At 38.8% G+C, this 19072-nt stretch overlaps 1 protein-coding gene across 1 annotated transcript; it reads left to right on the top strand.

The window, feature by feature from the left end:
* The first annotated feature begins 388 nt into the window (after positions 1-388).
* Positions 389-18386, top strand: LOC145455304 (transmembrane protein 164-like). The gene is made up of 5 exons (XM_080333260.1): positions 389-784; positions 8469-8604; positions 12208-12266; positions 14273-14519; positions 16557-18386. Exons 1-5 carry the CDS (start codon positions 474-476, stop codon positions 16887-16889), a joined length of 1086 nt encoding a protein of 361 aa, XP_080189386.1. The 5' UTR covers positions 389-473; the 3' UTR covers positions 16890-18386.
* The last annotated feature ends 686 nt before the right edge of the window (positions 18387-19072 follow it).

Raw genomic sequence — 19072 nt, 5'->3', positions numbered from 1 at the left:
ATGTCGTGTGGCGAATGACGACAAACTTTATTCAGATCAGTTATAAATGTACTTATGGTTACTAAGTTATCTTATATCAAGTGAATCGTTGGTTGTGAAAGAAAATTTTCGAATCCGTCCATTGCATAAATTGGTATTTTTTCTGAATTTCCAGTTGGAATCGGATTAGGATTGGACAATGGACATGGACTTGAATATGAAAAAGTTATGGATTAGGATCTGGATTTGGATTTGAAGGTTCGGATTTGGATTGGATTAGGACATAGAAATTTCAAATCCGCTCATCTCTGATTGTTATGTCTGGTTGGAAATCTTCATGTTCAACAACGTACCGCAGATCCAGGTTGTGAGATGGCCTGCTACGCTACTGTTGTTGTTGTGCTGCTATATTTGTAGAGAGGTCTAGTGCGGTAGAAGTTGAAGCTGCTCATCATCATATTATGTTCTAACACAGATATAAAGTTAATATTCTTATGGATATGCAATCGCTTGTCCAGCGAACGAATTCATCCACGCAGCACTGGTACGTGGATTGGCTTTATGGCGGCGTTGATTTTGATCTCGACGGCAACGGTGGCGAAGAATGCGCAAGCTATCTTCCCGTATTGACTCGATTAGTTGAATCGACTGTAATGATAGTGATTTCTGGATTGGAAATCCTATGGGGTGCAAGACATTTAACCTTTGAAGGGTGCAAAGAGGAATGTAGTGCAATTAATGAGTCATTGGCCTCGGATAGAAAAGATCGAAATTCTGCGCAAAGTGTCAAGCAACCATGTTCAGCGTAAGTGAATTTATTGCTCTTTTCAACTATTCTATTGAAGACATGCTATAGCAGTGGTTCTCAACCTGGGGGGCGAAGACGCAGTCAACTGAAAAAAATTTTCGCGCATATTTCTTTGAAGAGCTTCTTGGAGGTACAGAACTTCAATATACAATTAAATAGTATATTCATATTGAAATGAACCCGAATATTTTCGGCTGACACTCGTCAGGGGTAATCGTCAGCAACTAGTAGAATTTTCAGGAATGAATCGGAGTGTGACCAATTTCTCATTCGCTTAAACTCGCTTCACCCGGCCTTGCAATTCACAATAGAAAAAGAACGCAATAACTCGTTATCATTTCTGGACGTATTAGTTGAAAAGCGCAATACCAACAAATTTGAAACGTCTGTTTTCAGAAAACCGACATTCACAGGCCAATACCTCCGCTGGAATTCATTTAGTCCTCGGCGCAGAAAAATTAACCTCATAGGCACACTCGTGCATAGAGCGTTGATGATATGTTCGGGTAACAAACTGAGTTTAGAACTTGACTACATCCGAAAAATCTTACTTGATAACGGTTACCCTGAACACGTCATCAGCCGCGGCATGAAGAGGAAATTAACGCAATTCAACGCAGAAAAACGAGCAGAGCCCACCGCACGAACAATAAAAGATGTTTATATCCATCTACCTTGGATTGGCCCCATTTCCACCCGCTTTGAAAAACAATTGATTTCTGCTGTCGGTAAATGTTACGATACAGTCAAAACCAATGTGATTTTTACAACAACACAACTGTTCCCTTCAACACGCAAAGACGTGCTTCCTGCACTTCAACAAAGTAATGTAGTGTACGAATATAGGTGCCACTGTGATTGTGGCTACGTGGGAAGAACGTCAAGACGTCTGCAGGACCGCATAAACCAACATGTCCCCAGATTTATCAGAACACGTGCGTCACGCGATGTGAAAAGCTCACCCTTAACTCATCCACTTAAGATTGATGCTGATCGATCAAAGGCCATTAATTCTGCCATCGGCAAACATCTGTTGGATAATCCGATTTGTGCGAATAATTATCGAGACGACCGATTTCGAATCGTAGGTCGAGGTCGTTCACAATTCCATTTGTGTGCCTTGGAATCAACTTTTATCAAAATACACCAACCAAAACTCTGTCAACAAAAGGAGTTCGTGTATCACCTAAAAATAGTACATTGAACGTTCTCTCATTCGAAATTTCATGCTGGTGACGTCATATTTTGTGATACGATTGTTGATATACAATGTTCTTTCCAATTCTCTACTAGTTGCTGACGATTACCCCTGACGAGTGTCAGCCGAAAATATTCGGGTTCATTTCAATATGAATATACTATTTAATTGCATATTTCTTTATATATAGACCGAATTTCATATTTTTGAATTCTCTAATCAACAGTCATAACCTTCCATGCCATCAAACGATATGTTGGGACTGCTATCATCCCGGTTGGATTTTTTGATGTATCGATAAGGGGGGCGCGAGATTTTTCACTATCAAAAAGGGGGGCATGTCTACAAAAAGGTTGAGAACCCCTGTGCTATAGAATATTAGAAAAACTATAGTACAGCATCCAGGGTTGTAATGACTCGAGTTCGACTCGAGTCACCATTTTCTGATGACTCGACTTGACTCGAGTCATTTTCTCAAAATAAGGAAATGACTCGACTCGAGTCTATCTGGGTATTGACTCGACTTGGACTCGAGTCATTGCGCATGACTCGAACCAAGTCATTGACTCGAGACTAGGAGGGCCAAAACCGATATTTCATTGTAGTTTCGAAGAATAGTAAAGTAACCACACTATTGGGATTTCGTCTATTTGGTACTGGTACTTGAGAATACGACCAGAAACTGCTAAAAGTGATGAAAGTTAGTATATTATACATGCGAATCATTCGATATCACCACTGAGTTATAAAAAGTGGGTTTAACAAGACTTTAACTGGATAGTGAGTAGTCAACATAATGACTTGGACTCGGACTCGAGTCATAATAGCATGACTCGGACTCGACCCTCTGCTTGACGACTTGGACTCGGACTTGACTCGGTGGTGAATGAAAATGACTTGACTCGACTTGACTCGAGTCAAAACTATGAAAGTGCGATTGACTTGTGACTCGGAGCCATGTGACTTGGTTACAACCCTGACATCATCTAATTCAGTGGTTCCCAACGTGGGTGATATCGCCCCCCCAGGGGGCGATTTGGCGGTCTAGGGGGGCGAAAATAGCGAAGGGGGCGATAGGGGGGCGAAAACGGACGAAGGGGGCGATGGGGGGCGATGACGCGTTAAAACGGTTATATTGGAGTCCTTTACCGTAGTAACTGCCGCACCCCAAACCCCCAATTGGGATGGGGGCCTGAGCTCGAAGGGAACCGAAAATTTTTCTTGAATTAACATAAATGATAGTGTATTTTTTGAGAAATTTGTGCAGTATTTACAAAAAATTCTCGTGCTGCGTGCGATTTAATGGCGGCACATTTCTTGCTTATTGGATACCCTTCCCCCAAGTAATAATACGCAGGAGTTATAGAAATGGGCATCTCAGCGTCAGCCATTACCACGCTATGATGCAGGAAGACATATGAAATTTCAGGCCTTGTAACATGCGACTCCGAGAAGTGAGCCAGAACGAGAAAACCTTGGCGGAAAAGGAATGCCTTTATGCTGACCGACTTCAATATATATACGATATATATAGGCCTACATACATGTTTAATTGTCCATAGGCGCCTAAATGGCTGGCGCCAAATGTTCCTTTCCAGGCAAGCAAAACCCCACAAGACAAATGCCATCCCGCAGAGAAAAATTGATTACCAACGCAGAAATACCAATCTGAAATCGTGTGTGCGTCGACGTATAGGCGATTTGAATATCTTTTGATATAGCAGACATGCCACGAAACGCCATCACGTAACGAAGTCATTATACCCACGGGTCCGCCCGAATCTGTTTAATTTTTATTTGCGGGCCCTACATTTTCCAAGACACCTCACTCAGCTCTATCGGTAAATCTGAATATATGAGGGGACTGAGGATAAAAAAATTGACAGCAATATATATGCAACTCCCGATCATATTGACCGATTCAATCATGGATAATAGAAATTTCTCGCGCTTCACGTGGATTAGGCTGACTAACTAAAGAGTCAAATAATTTTGCTGAGAAGTAGCGGTAAAGAGGAATCGGGGAGGGGATACGAGGGGCGAAGCCCCCCAGAAGTTATGGTTTATCGCCATATGGGGCCCAAGACCAACGTTTTGAGGGGGCTGTTACGAGTGGTGTAACGGTCCTTCTGGAGTCAAGTCGGAGAAAAGACCTTTTTTTAGTCCAATCGCCGGTGATTACAGCTTGTATGCCCATTTTCCGGTTTCCAATATTTGGGGGGCGATGATCGGTGTTGAGCTTAAAAAGGGGGCGATGAGTCGAAAAAGGTTGGGAACCACTGATCTAATTAAAAGCTGGTTTTTTGCTTACATTACAAATGAACTATATATATATATATATATATCCGAGTGAAGTGCTGCATGTATGTACGTAGGAATAAGGCTATTCAAAAATAACCTAAGCATTGCTATATAAGAATCAGGTTTTGGCTTTATTATACATAAGTAAATAGAAGCGAATCTATTGATGTTCGAAATTTAGGGTTGAAATCATGGTATTTGGTTGATCTACAATACATTTGCCACTGTAAATACTATATTCATTTCAAATCCAAAATTTGCACTCCAATAACTTCACTTCTACTTGTTGGAATTACCGAAATCTTTTTGCATTGATTTTTAGACGGCCCAACAATTTCATGTGGTAGCCCGTAAAATTCGAAAAATTTTTGCATCGATTTTTATTGGATAAATCCAAAACTTTTTTCTTATGGCAATGTTTCTATATTCTATAAGTTGGAATTGCGCCAAAATTGGTGTGCGTTGTTTTTTTAGGCAAATTAACAATTTTATCAAGCAGCCGGTAAAATTTGAAAAATGAAGTTATTTTTGGACAGCCCCAATGTTGGCAATGTATAATGGGTAACAAAATGTCAAGTCACTCTTAAAGTCTATATTTTGCATGGATTAGGTTTAGATTACATGTTGAACCATTTAATAAGAGAGGAAGTGTGTATGTGATGTCGATTGAAATGATTTTCTTTTTTTTTGTTGAGATTGAAAAGGTATATAACTACAGTATACAATTGAATAATATGTTCGCATTGAAATTAACCTGAATATTTTTGTCTGACACTGGTTGGGGGTAATCGTCAGCAACCAGTAGAATTGAAAAGAACATTCTATATCAACAATCGTATCACCAAATAGGATATGTTCATGATATGGCCTGTGCTATTTGGTGATGAGATACATTGTTCTTTTTAGTTCTATACTGATTGCTTACGATTACCCCTGTCAAGTGTCGGCCGAAAATATTTACATTATGAATATGGTGTTTAATTGCTTTAAAATGCAATCAGATCAAGTAGCCGTAAAATAGCTGAAAATTGCAAGCCATGTAACAATGAAATTATGGTGTTTGAACTTTGGAGGGATCTTAGTGAATGCACTGATGGTTCCTCTTATCCCTCAAAATCTTTTTTTACGGCTGAATTTCAATAAGTCAAAAGCCTCGCTAATTCTTCTATAGTTCCATATCAACATCGCTTCTTTTACTCAAAATTAAGTATGCCGTTGTATGTTTGTATGAAGTTGTGTGATGGTGAATGCATTGCAACGATACAATTTGCATGCGTGCTATGTAGCCTGCATTATGATTGCTCAAACATTTCGATCTGTCAAGTCGGAGATACTATTCTATACCAGTATTTCTCTTTAGTATTAGGCATATCTGTTTGTTCACAGTAAGGTAGAGTTAATCAAAATATTGATTCACAAAATGAAACTAGTGCTGTGTTCAAACAAAAATAATTTTCTCTTCTGGATCCCGGGGATTCATCGACTAAATTGTTAGGTAAGCTAAAATACGCTGCACACGTAATTATCCTTGATTTCAACGGGTAGCTGTGAACACACAGGAATTTGAAAATTTTAAATTGATTATAAATAAATTTTTGAATTTTTTAAAATTTTACTGTCAACCCCATGAAATTGTTGAGTTGTCTAAAAGAACGATGCCTAACAAATTTTGCTCACTTCCAACAGGCAAAAGGGATGTTATTGCAGTTTAAAATTTTCAATATGATTTGACACCATAGGCTATATTGTTACCACGTCTTGGTCGGAAGCGTCTGGGACGTGACGACTTGGTTGAGGTGTCTGCAGTCATGTTTTATGATTAGATGTTATGAGCCACATAATTTGTGCTTTTTATGAGATTTCTCATCAGCTCAATAATTTTCTTTGTCAATTTATTCTAGCTGTGCCAAATAGTTGATTCATCTTGGATAAATACTTCCAAGCAATTGAGATGACAGGTCTGACTATTCTCGATAGAGATGCCTAATATACATATAAAATGGAAAAGTATATTTATATTGAAATGAATCAGAATATTGAAATGAATCCGAATATTTTTGGGGGACGCAGGTCAGGGTTAATCGTCATCAACTAGTAGAGAATTGGAAAGAACTTTGTATATCAACAATCATATCACAAAATATGACATCACCGGCATGAAATTTTGGGACGAAGAAAGAGCTTGTGCTATTTTTAGATGGACATGAACTTCTTCTATAGACATAGTCAGTGCACAGTCATTTCATTATGAATATGAATGTACTAGGTATTGAATTTTTGTACCTCCAAGGAGCTCTTCAGTAATGTGTAAATGTGTATTGTTTAGTCGATTTCTATCATTTAAATGGGTTTGAAAGTAGCAGGTAAATTTCTATCCCAAGAATTTTTGAATTGCTTGGTATTGTAATCATTTACGATCGGGTAAATAAGAACCATTCTCAAAGCAACAAGATATTCTCTCACGCAATGAGGTATCTGACTATTCTTGAATTTCAATTTTGGGTTATCTCAGGTCCTACTTTGAATAGACCCATTGTTTATGTACAAATTTGAGCTCTGATCTCTAAGCTTAGTCGGGTTAGGGTAATTGCCGTCGATAGACTTCAAATTGAGCGTGAAATGACCTTTTGTGCGGGTGTCAAGACAATGTGTTTTCCAGTACTGGTTTTGATAGATCAAACGTATTAGGAATTATTTGATGTTTTTGTGTAGCAATCAGTATGTAGACCTACTGACGGGATCCTGTATGTTTTGAATGGCTGCCACTGAATATAAATCAATAATAGCGGGTTGAGAGTATGCACAACATGAACTCCTGCTTCACACATTGTAATATTCCCAGTTCAGCACATAACGACATCTCACAAAATATCTGTGTTGTTCGACAGATCAAATAGTTGGCGATTGTGACAATATTGTACTTGCCGTCTCTGTCAATATTATATGTGTTGTGTTTTGGTGCTAGGCTTATACTGGTTTATGCTGTCTATGTAAAATAGTAGCCCGATTTATAACTGACGTTGCACCTTGCCGATCGAATCATCAGTTTTACATTAGAATTCCTCTATCGTACCTCACTGTTATTATGTGATGTCCGAAATCTAAATCGTTTTTTGAAGATTCAATTAAATCTATTCAATATATCAGGGAATATTTTTTCTGAAATGTACCCATTGAGTTTGCTCTCTTGACTTGCAGACATTAGCAGTTGATCAGCAATATTCATCTCATCAGTGGCCTAGGTTTTATCACCAGCATACCATCTTTTCATTAACGGTAAACTCTTGAACTTTCACATGAAACACGCATCAGCAGGCTGTCATCACTTGTCAACCAAAAGATTTAGGTTCATTTCAATATAAATATTCTGTTCAACTGTATATTGAAGTTCTGGACCTCCGAGAAGCTCTTCGAAATGAATGTATTGTTCAATTCTATACCAATGAAATAAGACACACCAGCGTGAAAGGATGAGTACTATATGGAAACATATCACACGTTGGTGAGACCTACTGCATGTCCATGTTGACACAATAACTTCCGTGTCCAATGCTCTTTGGATACACAATGGATTTCCAACTAGACAGATGAGGCATGCGGCGACCAACTTTTGATTTAGAATTTTCCTTTAGTTGTGTTGGTGGTGAGGAAATGTTTACGAAACTCAAGATCGAGACGCTAGATAAAGGTTTTATCTCGTCATACAGTTGAGAGAGCATTCAACTAATAAAGCCACGTTGAAGTATGGTGACTGCTTTAGAATGTTAGAAAAGACAATTAAAACTGTGTAAGCCCACCTCATTTTGACAAGGGAGGATACCGCACCTGAATGTATGTGTGTAATTAGACTATAATTATGGGATTGGCATGGGGATCGTTGAAATTGCTACATGGAAAAATTGTGTCCAATTTGTGCTGCCGCGCGATTTCCTTTCTCATAGCATTAGAGTTTCATGTGTAGTGTCGGCTATGCAGGACACATATATCAGTCGCATTAGAAATGTATCATAAATGGGTGAGACTGAAGCCGTTTTAAATAATGAAAAATTTTAACAATGAATCGTATCTACAGTTTGTAGATTAATTTTCCAATTTAATGCATTTCCTCATTATGTTCTTGGTATGTTTTCTACCGCGATACAACTTTACTTTAATAACCCTGTTTTCCCCGTTACTTTGCAGAGATTCGTGGCCTTTGCTGAAGAGAGCTCTACTCGTTCTCCTTTGTCTGGTGTTCGGCATCGAGATCGGCTACAAATTTGCCACAAAATCTCTCATCTATTTATTAAATCCCTGTCATATGGTGAATTTCATGCAGGTGGGTCGAAATGCCGCCTGATATGTTTTCATGTTTTAGAATTTCGTGACTTGTCTTTCTGTTTATTAAAGTGTACTGATAACGTCTTGGTTTCTGTTTGAGCATAACAGCGATAAAATGAGCAAAAATATCTGATTTCAAAGTGTGGCGAGATAAGATCTTAAGTTCTGTACCACCAAGAATATCTTAAGATTATTGAATAACAAACACCTAACAAACACCTAACGGCATTGTCACCAAGCCATCGAAAGATTGGAGCTAACGCATGCTAGGCTCGAGAGATGGGAGCCAACGCATGCTCGGCTCTAGACGCGATAGTTGGCCAGCGATGATATCTTTCGTACCAGGCCTGTTGCAGATGCGATTGTGTAGGCAAGCGATAATATCGTGTGCGCCAATGCAGATGCGATAGTACAGGCAGCGATGGCACCGGGCCTACTGCTGATGTGATTGTTCATCATGCTCAAGCGAGTGAAACTAGGCTTGTCGGAGACGCGATAAAGCAGGCAAGCGTCCCAAGCGATGATTGCCGAGCCCACGGCAATCAATGACACAATTTCGCGATCATCTCAGCGGGAGATCGCGTCGCGTTACATTGTGCACAGACAAATCTCGTTAATTGGCAACGAGCTTGTAGCTAATTGGCCGCGCGCAACGGGTTACCTCGCTCACATAAGCGGTAGCAGGTAATGTCGTAAATGGAAATACATTACGATTCGTTCAAAATAACACAATCGGGGTTTATGCAGATTCATGCCAAACCGAATTCTAGGCATGCCGCATGCCTAAAAAAGTGTCTAGGAGTGCCTGGCATGCCTTGCATGCCCAGGTTCGGTGCCTATGGATTATTCTATAAAATAGACTATTGTGTGGCCGTTTTATCACACAGTAGGCCCTTTTGATTTTGTATAAAAAATAACCACTTTAACCAACAAGGTCAACTCCTGATTGGAAATTATCTATCGCAGGGTTATTCATAGGAAGGAAGCGTGTCAAACATATGGCTCATTGTCCATATCCTTCAAATTCAACAAATTCATCGTGCTCAGTAGGCATTGCTGTTCAGTATCAAGCTCAAATCAGGTTCAACCCCCTTTTTTGGGTGATATCTAAGGCCGCACGTTCCAATAATATGCTCATTTTTCTTAATCTTTACATGTTGATTCAAACGATTAAAAGTGGGTTTCTGGGCCTATTTTTCAAGTATCCGTCCTGATACAAGAAATTCCCTTATAGAATGGCTTGAGTCGTGTGCAATGACTCGAATACAAGTCGAGTCCATACACAAATTTTCCATATAAAAAATTGAGTCGAGTCAATGAAAAATTTCGACTCGACTCGGGTCATGACAGTAGTCGTTACAACCCTGCTATTGGCAGATGGTTACTGTTTGACGTCAATCTTGTGTCGCATTAAGCACCATTAACTTGCAAAAAAGTTATCCTGAATTCCCGGTTGTCATAGAAATATGTGTGTTATTTGTTCACTGTCCTGTATGTTCATGCGATAAATGATACTATTAGTAATCAACTGGAACCAACCTTCCTTGGAGTGGAAAATGGCTTAAAAATTACCTGTTTCCGGAGAGGCAGGAAGTTGACTCCTCAGTTAATACTGCAGGATTATGACTGTGACCAAGCTATTGTGAAGGAATATGCGCCTTTACTGTCAATGATATGTAGGCCTAGTTGTTGAGTAACTTTTCGAACGGAAACTGTCAGTGATGACAACTTGATTCAGGGCTCCATATCATGTTGCAATGTTGGCCCGTTGGCCCTTTTTTCCCACCAATTTAATCGGAAGCTGCAAACACTAGTAAATCCCATCTTTTTATTATGACACAATGTAAATCCTAATAAGAATTTGGACTTGACACCTTGATCCTTCTGTTGTAAAAGATGTTGAAAAAATTCAACTCGCTCATGTATTCTGAAGGGACCTGTACTGTTATATTCACTGCGACTAAATCAGGGAAAATATTATGGGCAGTTCATATTTGGCGTTAGATAATTCTGTGTCTGAGTGCCTTGCTTCATTCACATTCATAGTATATTGATTTTTTTAACGCCTAACATTTTATAGTCTGATTTTTCAAGTACCAAAACTGATAGAGGAAATATGAATGACTTGGTAACTTTATATTCTTCGGGGTTGAAATGTAATATCTGTCCTGCCCATCGGAGTCTCGAGTCGATGAATGGAGTACAAGTTTGAGTCAGTACACAAATGGACTCGAGTGGGGGCAGTTTCCATATTTTAAAGGGGACTAGCAAGGCAAAAACCTAACTTGCGGATGGCTACCCCAATCACCATGAAATGTTCACAGTCGCTAAATGTCGCTATGCTACATACAAAAAAACAACAAACAATTTGGTTCTACTCTGCATATTGTGGATTTGAAGGACAGAAAATGCACCGACACGGGGAATGCAAGATCTCGAAATTGTGAAGCCCTTTTTTCTGATCCAACGCCTTTTTTAGGAAGTAGGCCTACTAGAGGACAGTGCTGTGTGCTATGCTAAAATTTGAAGGATTATGTGATACCCATTTGGCCATTTCTGAGAAATTTAATTTCAGAAATAAAAGCTCAAATTTTTGTCATAAATTTGCTGCAAGTTTGCTTTGAAGTTCTGTATCTCCTAGCATGGTAGACCTATGCCGAAAACTTTTAGCATAGCACAGGTCTGAATGTCATATTTCCAAAATACCTTGAGCGAATCATTTAGGACAAATATTTCATACAGATTTTTGGTATACCGTGATGTGACGTAACAAAATTTTATAATTGAGAAAAACACTTACAAACATTTGGAAAGTCTAAAATCAATGAACAAGTGTTACCGATGTAATGAGAAGAATGGGTTCCAGAATGCTTGAATGACAACTGACAACAAATCTAACAAATTTGTTCCCGGGGATAATACAGATATAGATATTTTTAACGGTCGAACCATGCATTTTATAGAGTTATCCGACGAAGCATGCGATATTTTAGTGGGAACTTGAAAAAAAACACCCCTCCCCCATTATCAAAGCAAATAAAATTGAAATTTTGCAGTTTTTAGATATTGTTTGAGTGAAATATGGCCACAAGGTGACAGCAGAGATACAATGTTAGTATTTCTAACCAGAAAAAACTTCGATTTTTTTTTGCAACTTTTTGGCTTGCTAGTCCCCTTGAGAAAATGACTCGAGCCATTACAGCCCTGTGTTCAACAGTGTACTGTAGACAAGCTTTGACTGGTAGGGCAAAATCATACCAACTTATGAGAGCGTTAAAATCAACAGAGCAGGTCCTTCCGCCAGGCTTCTGGAGACGCCAATATTGGGAAAAGGTATTACTCATTTCCTTTAACTCAGACGTGTTAACATGTTGATTGTCAACATGTAGACATCTTGATATCAAAAGTAGAGGCCGATACAGAAAATGAATATCCGGTTCCAAGGCAGCACCTAAGTAGTTAGCTAAAAGCATGGTGATTCTTATCGTTACTGAAATCTTGGTGAATTTTCTGTTTGCACCGTAAAGGTGAAACCATTCTAATTTGTTGGTGGATTATAATCGTCAAATTTTGCACCTGGAATTTCCGTTTATGTATTCAGATTTATCTGCTCGCCTCAGACCATCGACGAAAATCGAAAACCGTTAACACTGTGTTCAGGTGAGAAATTTTGACAAAATCGTAACAAACACTGTTGCCAAAAAGCGGAAAAAGTGTTCCATCGATAGATTCATTGTTAGTAACATGCAGGGTTGTAACCAAGTCACAAGGTTCCCGGTCACAAGTCGATCTCACTTGAACAGTTATGACTCGAGTCAAGTCCGAGTCCAAGTTGGTGAGTAGAGGGTCGAGTCTGAGTCATTCATAATAGCGTAATTTTCTTCAGTCCCAACAGTTTCTGGTCCGATTTTCCAAGCATGATGACTGATAGACGAAATACCAATCATGTGGTGACTTTACTATTCTTTGAATTAGAATGAAATATCTGTCTAGTCTCCTGTCATATGACTTGGTTCGATTCGTGCGCAATGACTCGAGTACAAGTCAAGTAAATACAAAAATTGACTCGACTCCAGTCGTTTTACGCATTTGAAAAAATTACTCGAGTCCAGTTGAGTCACCAAAATATCATACTTTATTCAAGGGCGCCGCAAGACTAATGATTAGGGCAAGTTTTTTGCCAAATTTGCAACTCTTTTTACAGCTTCCGGTTGCTTCCTAAATACTCAGAAGTTATGTAGTATGGTGTAGTATGCTGTTTGGAGGAGTCTTATGTTGCAACTTTTCTCCATTTTTTTCATGCAACTTTTTGCAACTTTATTCGATTTTTCGTGCAATTTTCTGCGAATTGTTTCGATTTTTCATGCAGCCAACTTACTGAAAATATTTTGCACTATATGTAAAGTGATTGTTTCATTATTTCACTGTCGTTTAAAATTGAGGTCCTTTCTGATTTGACTTACATTCAGGCTAGACCGCCGAAAATTATATTTTCACTGGGTCAATTTTTTCAGGCTACTGATTTTGTTAAAGTCGTCAACACTGAGTTATTGCTACAGTGCCTTGGATACGGATGGATTTGAGTATCTCATACCCTAATCATTTCAAGGAACTTGTCCATAAATGCTATCTTTTAGTGCAACTTTTGTGAAAAATAAATGCAACTTTCTACGGATTTGACTGCAACAAAAACTTGCTTGACTAATGATTCCACAAATAGGCGCAATCTCTAAATATATCATTAGCTATTTTTCGTAACTTTGCTCACGATAATGTGCAAAAATTCGCTAAAACTTCTTGAAAATCTAAAGGACAAGATATTTCTTACATCTCGCATTTGAATCAAGACGCATTTTAAGCGGAGATCGTAAAGTTAGTGGTTCCGGAAGAATGCTAATCATGTGGTGAAAAACTGGTGTCACGTATTGCATCGTAACGTGGTTTTGGCTGTCAGTTGAATGCTGATAAAGATACTGCGACTAAAATAGGTAGAATTGTCGTCATCATGAAATGAAAGTCGTGCGTAATTCGTAGGGCAAGTTTTTGCAACTTTTTTACAGCTTCTGGCAGCTTCCTAAATACTCGGAAGTTACGTAGAATGATGTTTTAAGCTGTTTGAAGGAATCTTATAGTGCAACTTTTTGCAACTTTTGTCCATTTTTTTTCATGAAACAAGTTTTTTCGATTTTTCATGCAACCAACTTTATACTGGAAATATTTGGCAGTACATGTAAATAGATCGCTTGATTATGCCACTGTTTTTTTTAGAATTATGGTGAAATACACGGCCAAATTCGACTGAAATACCGTAAAACAGCTCTGAAGTAATGCTCTAACGGGTATTTCGGGAGCTGAGCCGGAAAGTTGACCTTTTTTTTTGTCAACCGACCAAGATATGGTCTTTTAGTGAAAAATAGAAGCAACTTTCCATGGATTTGACTGCGACAAAAACTTGCCCTAGTAATTAGTAATGTATAGCGAAGTAATGTGGACACGATAGATATATTGCTCCGCAATGGTGCGTGTTGATTGTCTGATTGTTTGGTGAAGCCTAGGAGACAATGGTCACGGTCATTATCGGAGATATTTGTGCTTAGGAATGTTCCGCAGTCACAGGAACACCTGCTCGGATGGTTTAAATTTTGAAAAAAAAACACCCTGTTCAGAATACACCTATATCTTCTGAACGGCCCTTTGCTGGCTCTAATCTTCTACGTCGTCAACACGAGATTCCTTCCGTTCGAGCAAGCCATTTATTGGATCCAGCATATTCTGCTTTATCTCGTGCCCGTTTATCTCATCTCTCTCGGGGGATCCTATACACCCGATCCTACCGGGTGCGTCTGGTGGGCGGTGACTAGCACCGGCGTATGTGCTATGTATCATTTCCTTGTGCTGCAAAGCCTCGGTTTGGTGAGTAGAATAGATATTGGAAATATCCACTGTCGTTGTTAATACTACCTACCTTTTTCTTCTGTACATAGTATATATTTTCAGTACCGTAAACCGGGGTAACATTGGACAATTCTCAACAATTCCGCTTTGTATCTTGGAAATGCTAGGGTGTAGGGGAGGCAATTTTTGTGTTTTTTTGGAGTCATGGAGCAAAGATTAGAATTAACTAATCCAAAATCTTCATGGTCATAAATAAGTACCTTATTTTTGTAAATTATCAGTGTCCAAAGTTACCCGTGCATGTGGGGTAACTTTGGACAATGTAGTTTTTTGTATGCCTTTACCCTCTATTGTTTATGAAACGTCTGAAATGAGGCTTATTTGGTAAGAGTTGATGAGAGCAGTGACCAAAACTGAAACAAAATAGTAAATGTCTGGCCTATTGCATGATTTTTACCTAATCCCCCCCCCCCCCCCCAAAAAAAAATAGGTAGTTTATGAAGGCTAATGCCCCCTTATTCATCCCTTTACTCAATTTTCCCTCATGCCTTCACTAATTGGGACTTATAATAACGTATGGTGACAATGGGGTATCCCACTGGCAGTGTCAGCAATCAACAGCAAACATTAAGTATGTTAGTGCGATTTATTGCCGATTTCGAATATATTACTGTTCTAGAAAAGATATATTTTCCCTTTCCTATGTCCTCTGATGGATATATTTGTCGTAATTTACGATATCCCATATTCAGCAGGCGCATCTTTAGGAGTATGTGATAAGTTTTTCAAGTAGCTTACACCCGATTACAATCTCTCAGCTCATTGCCTACCCATTTTTTCATATTTTGACAAACTCTTAATTTATTAACCTTCTCATTCCATTTTAAGAAGCCATCAGGCCGGTCATAAGGAATATAGTTGACAATACCCTTTGACACAGATGAAGCAGCCACTTTCCAGAGCTCTAAATATCACATTTTTCACTGTCCAAAGTTGCCCCGTTCTGATAAAATTTGACGGGGTAACTTTGGACATCACATTTTCTTGTATTGATCTAAGGGTGAGCCCACTGAGATTTTGGCCATGGATTAAGACTACTTAGAGGTATCTGCTGCCAAGTTTTGAATATGTGAATCACATGCTATCTATGTTTGGCTGTAAGAAGTTTATTGGCCATCAATTTTGACGAAATTGACCCCCTCCATTAATTTATCGACGTTGGGTCAAGTTTATCTGGTAGTGAAATGAATCCACCTTTTATAGAGACTACTTGTAGTACTGTTGCCTCATGAAAAAGAATTGGACATCCAGCGGCAACCCTTTTTCATCTATAACCATTTAAATCTTTTACTGCTTAGTGTCCAAAGTTACCCTTAAGTCCTAAGTTACCCCGGTTTACGGTACTCGAATTTTTTTTCTCACAACTAAACTCCTATCTTTCAAAATACTCGATTCAGATTCCAGTGTCACTGGAATTATTATGCCCAGCCCATAAAAATACACATGCTGAAAGATTTTTCTTGCACATCACTAGAGGATGAAATCCTTTTGCCTTGCGATGAAACCCAGGGTTCCGAGTCACAAGTCAATCTCGCTTTTATAGTTTAAACTCGAGTCAAGTCGAGTTATTTTCAATTCACCACCGAGTCCAAGTCAACTCGTAGGGGGGTCGAGTCAGAGTCATTGTGTTTTGAGTCCGAGTTCAACCCAATTTTTCAACTCTGCTCGAGTGATATAGAATGGCTCGCATTCATAATATCGTAATTTTTCTCAGTCTTAACAGTTTCTGGCCCTGTTTTCCAAGTATCAGAACTGATATAAATGAAATACCAATCATGTGGTCACTTTACTATTCTTCGGAGTCACAATGAAATGTTGGTCTTGGCCGTCATAGTCTCGAGTCGTATGACTTGGTTTGAGTCATTCACAATGACTCTAATATCAGTCGAGTCAATTCCAAAGTTGACTCGAGTCGAGTCATTTACGCCTTGGACAAAATGACGCGAGTCATTACAACCCTGATGACTAATAATACTCTATGCTTTATATTTGCAGGTGACATCAGTCAATCTCAACAACATGCTGTGCCCCGCCATTTCCGACCCCTTCAAGGGAGAACACTATCGTAAATGGGCGTGCACGCATCAGCACTTTCTCATTCTCCTGCACGGGAAGCTGTACGTTCTCGGCGCGAGATTTTTAATACGATTTTTGTCGGCCGTGCAATCGTTTTGCGTAGCCCTCACTGTAAAGACGTGGCAATGGACTATTCATCTGGTGCTGTCCAGCGCGAGGGCCTGCGTGCGTGTTCGCGCTACCGATGAAAAACAGAGCATAGACAAAAATGACATTGGCAAATCATATGTTACCAAGTCTAAAGTGTCGTAAGCTTTACACTAGGGTTGTCCGAAAATAAATATTCTCGTCAAATTCTACTGGTCATCCGATTTTTAGCTGTGCACCAAATTTGGCTCCATCCCAACCTGTAGAAGCGTGTCTGTTCAGTTTATTAAAAAATATTTTTTTTTTTCAAATTTCACTGTCAACCCCATGGAATAGTCAAGTCGACTAAAACATTCCGAGGCATGAAATTTTCATAAAGACAACGCGAATTTGTGTGAATACAATACAGAACGCTTGTTTGCTAATTAAAGCTAGATTATTGTGGTAAAACTGTGTTTATTGCATCAGAATTCTTTGTCTTGACAACAGAGGGGGGGTGGATTGATTTTTCACAAAGCAGAGATATTTCATATCTCAAAAACGTGATGTGATAGAGAAAATGTAAGTTCATTTTCGGATTCAGCGCCCCAAAATTGGCCGAAAACAGTTGTCGAAGCCAAAACCTGGAAAAAAAAGAAATTTGCCGCCGTAAATACTCTTTTTTTCAAATTAAAAATTTTGCGCTCCAATAATTTCACTTCTGCTAGTTGGATTGGTACCTAGTTTCTGCCGCGTTTTTTTTTCAAACTTGAAAAATTCACGAAAACTAAAATTTGAAGTAAACTCAAGTTTTTTTCGGTAAATTGAATATTTTCTTACTGCAATAACTTCGTTTCTGCACACTTGAGCCAAGTTTGGTGCGCAATTTTATGGAATGACCAGTTGAATTTGTCGGAAAAAACTCTTTTTTTCGAACAACCCTACTATCCACTGTTCTGAATTTTCTCGAAGCGTTATTTATGTCACAACTTGTCCAAGGTATCGTTTCATTTTTTTGCTTGTCTTCGCCGACTTGGGTGACATATTATTAATAATGGTCTTTTATTTCTATTTTTCCGTTTTATTTAGGGCTGGGCGTACTCGAGTCTGAAATTATTCCACCTTTTACACCGGTATATTTTGTTATACGATTGTTGATATACAACAATATTCTTTCCAATCCTCCGCTAGTCGCTGACGATTACCCCTGACGAGTGTCAGCCGAAAATATTCGGGTACATTTCAATATGAATCTACTATTCAATTTTACACCGATAGTTGATTTATCAACGGCAATTTCGATAGTATTTTACCAAGGTTGTAACCAGGTCACAAGGTACCGAGTCACGAGTCAATCTCGCTTATAATTTTGACTCGAGTCAAGTCGAGTCATTTTCAATTTACCGCCGAGTCCTAGTCGTAGTGTTGTGACTCGAGTACAAGTCATTACAACCCTGGTGATGAGTGGCTACTCAACTCAATTCAGTATCGAATCACTAAGTACTCGAGTACGTCCAGTCGTAATGTATCAATTAATCCATTCTTTCTCTTCACACCTATAGTAATCAGCGCTCAAGAATTAGCAGCATTTTTTTTTCGATAAATCAGTTCTATCTGTGATGTGTTGTGTGTATGGTTTCAGTGGATTATCTATTTATTCAAAATCATGTTCGATTTCCAATTATCCGGCTGCTTCACTCGTTCAGTCAAAGTATGGTGTACTCGCAAGGAACTGCTATTTGCTAGACACCCGACACTTCAAAAGTTTCTATCGTCTAATGCGCGGGGTTCCAATTTATTTCCCGGCCTGGCACCTTTAGAAAATTTAAAATAATCAATTATTTTTTCAACCTTCAGAAAAAATATAGAAACGTTGTCTGACTTAAATGGCTTACAGTAAGAAAGCAGTTGGAACGATAAAATGATAGGCATTCAGCAAACAATGATCATGATAGTAGGCCTGTGACGTTAATTTTTTGTTTATTGTTCGGTTAATGTGATGGTTGGACTTGGTTTGCAATGTCTAACCGCTGCCTTGGTAGCGGAGGGAAGAAAATAAACTCAAAGATAAGGAGTAGCTTATCGCATTACCAATATTTTTGTGAAATATATCTCTTGTAGCGGAGCACAGGGCAGTGAATTTGATCTTGAGAAATGAAAAACGGATATATTCCGGAACAAAACTGTTACTTGACTTGCAGGTTTTCTGTTCCTACTGTACTGGTATTCGTGAGGGAATTTGATGGAGATATTCCAGATGCTCCTTTTCTTTCGAGGCTGGAATATTAAATGAATGTGCCAAGAATCCAAGATTATATCGTTAGCCTAGAATTAACCATCGAAAACCATATGTAATAACTGTTTGTGCT

The sequence above is a fragment of the Botryllus schlosseri genome, chromosome 14, assembly GCF_051294905.1.
Source record: "Botryllus schlosseri isolate E-star chromosome 14, Bs_hap1, whole genome shotgun sequence".
Taxonomy (NCBI): domain Eukaryota; kingdom Metazoa; phylum Chordata; class Ascidiacea; order Stolidobranchia; family Styelidae; genus Botryllus; species Botryllus schlosseri.
Note: the sequence above shows the minus strand (reverse complement) of the source record. Positions and strands in the feature narration are given on the sequence as shown.

Bases quoted from the DNA above. Each gene is read 5' to 3' on its own strand.
- LOC145455304 (XM_080333260.1), top strand. From the start codon at position 474: ATGGATATGCAATCGCTTGTCCAGCGAACGAATTCATCCACGCAGCAC. The intron at 8,605-12,207 runs GTGGGTCGAAAT...TTATGTATTCAG, and splicing joins ATATGGTGAATTTCATGCAG to ATTTATCTGCTCGCCTCAGA. The intron at 14,520-16,556 runs GTGAGTAGAATA...TTATATTTGCAG, and splicing joins TGCTGCAAAGCCTCGGTTTG to GTGACATCAGTCAATCTCAA.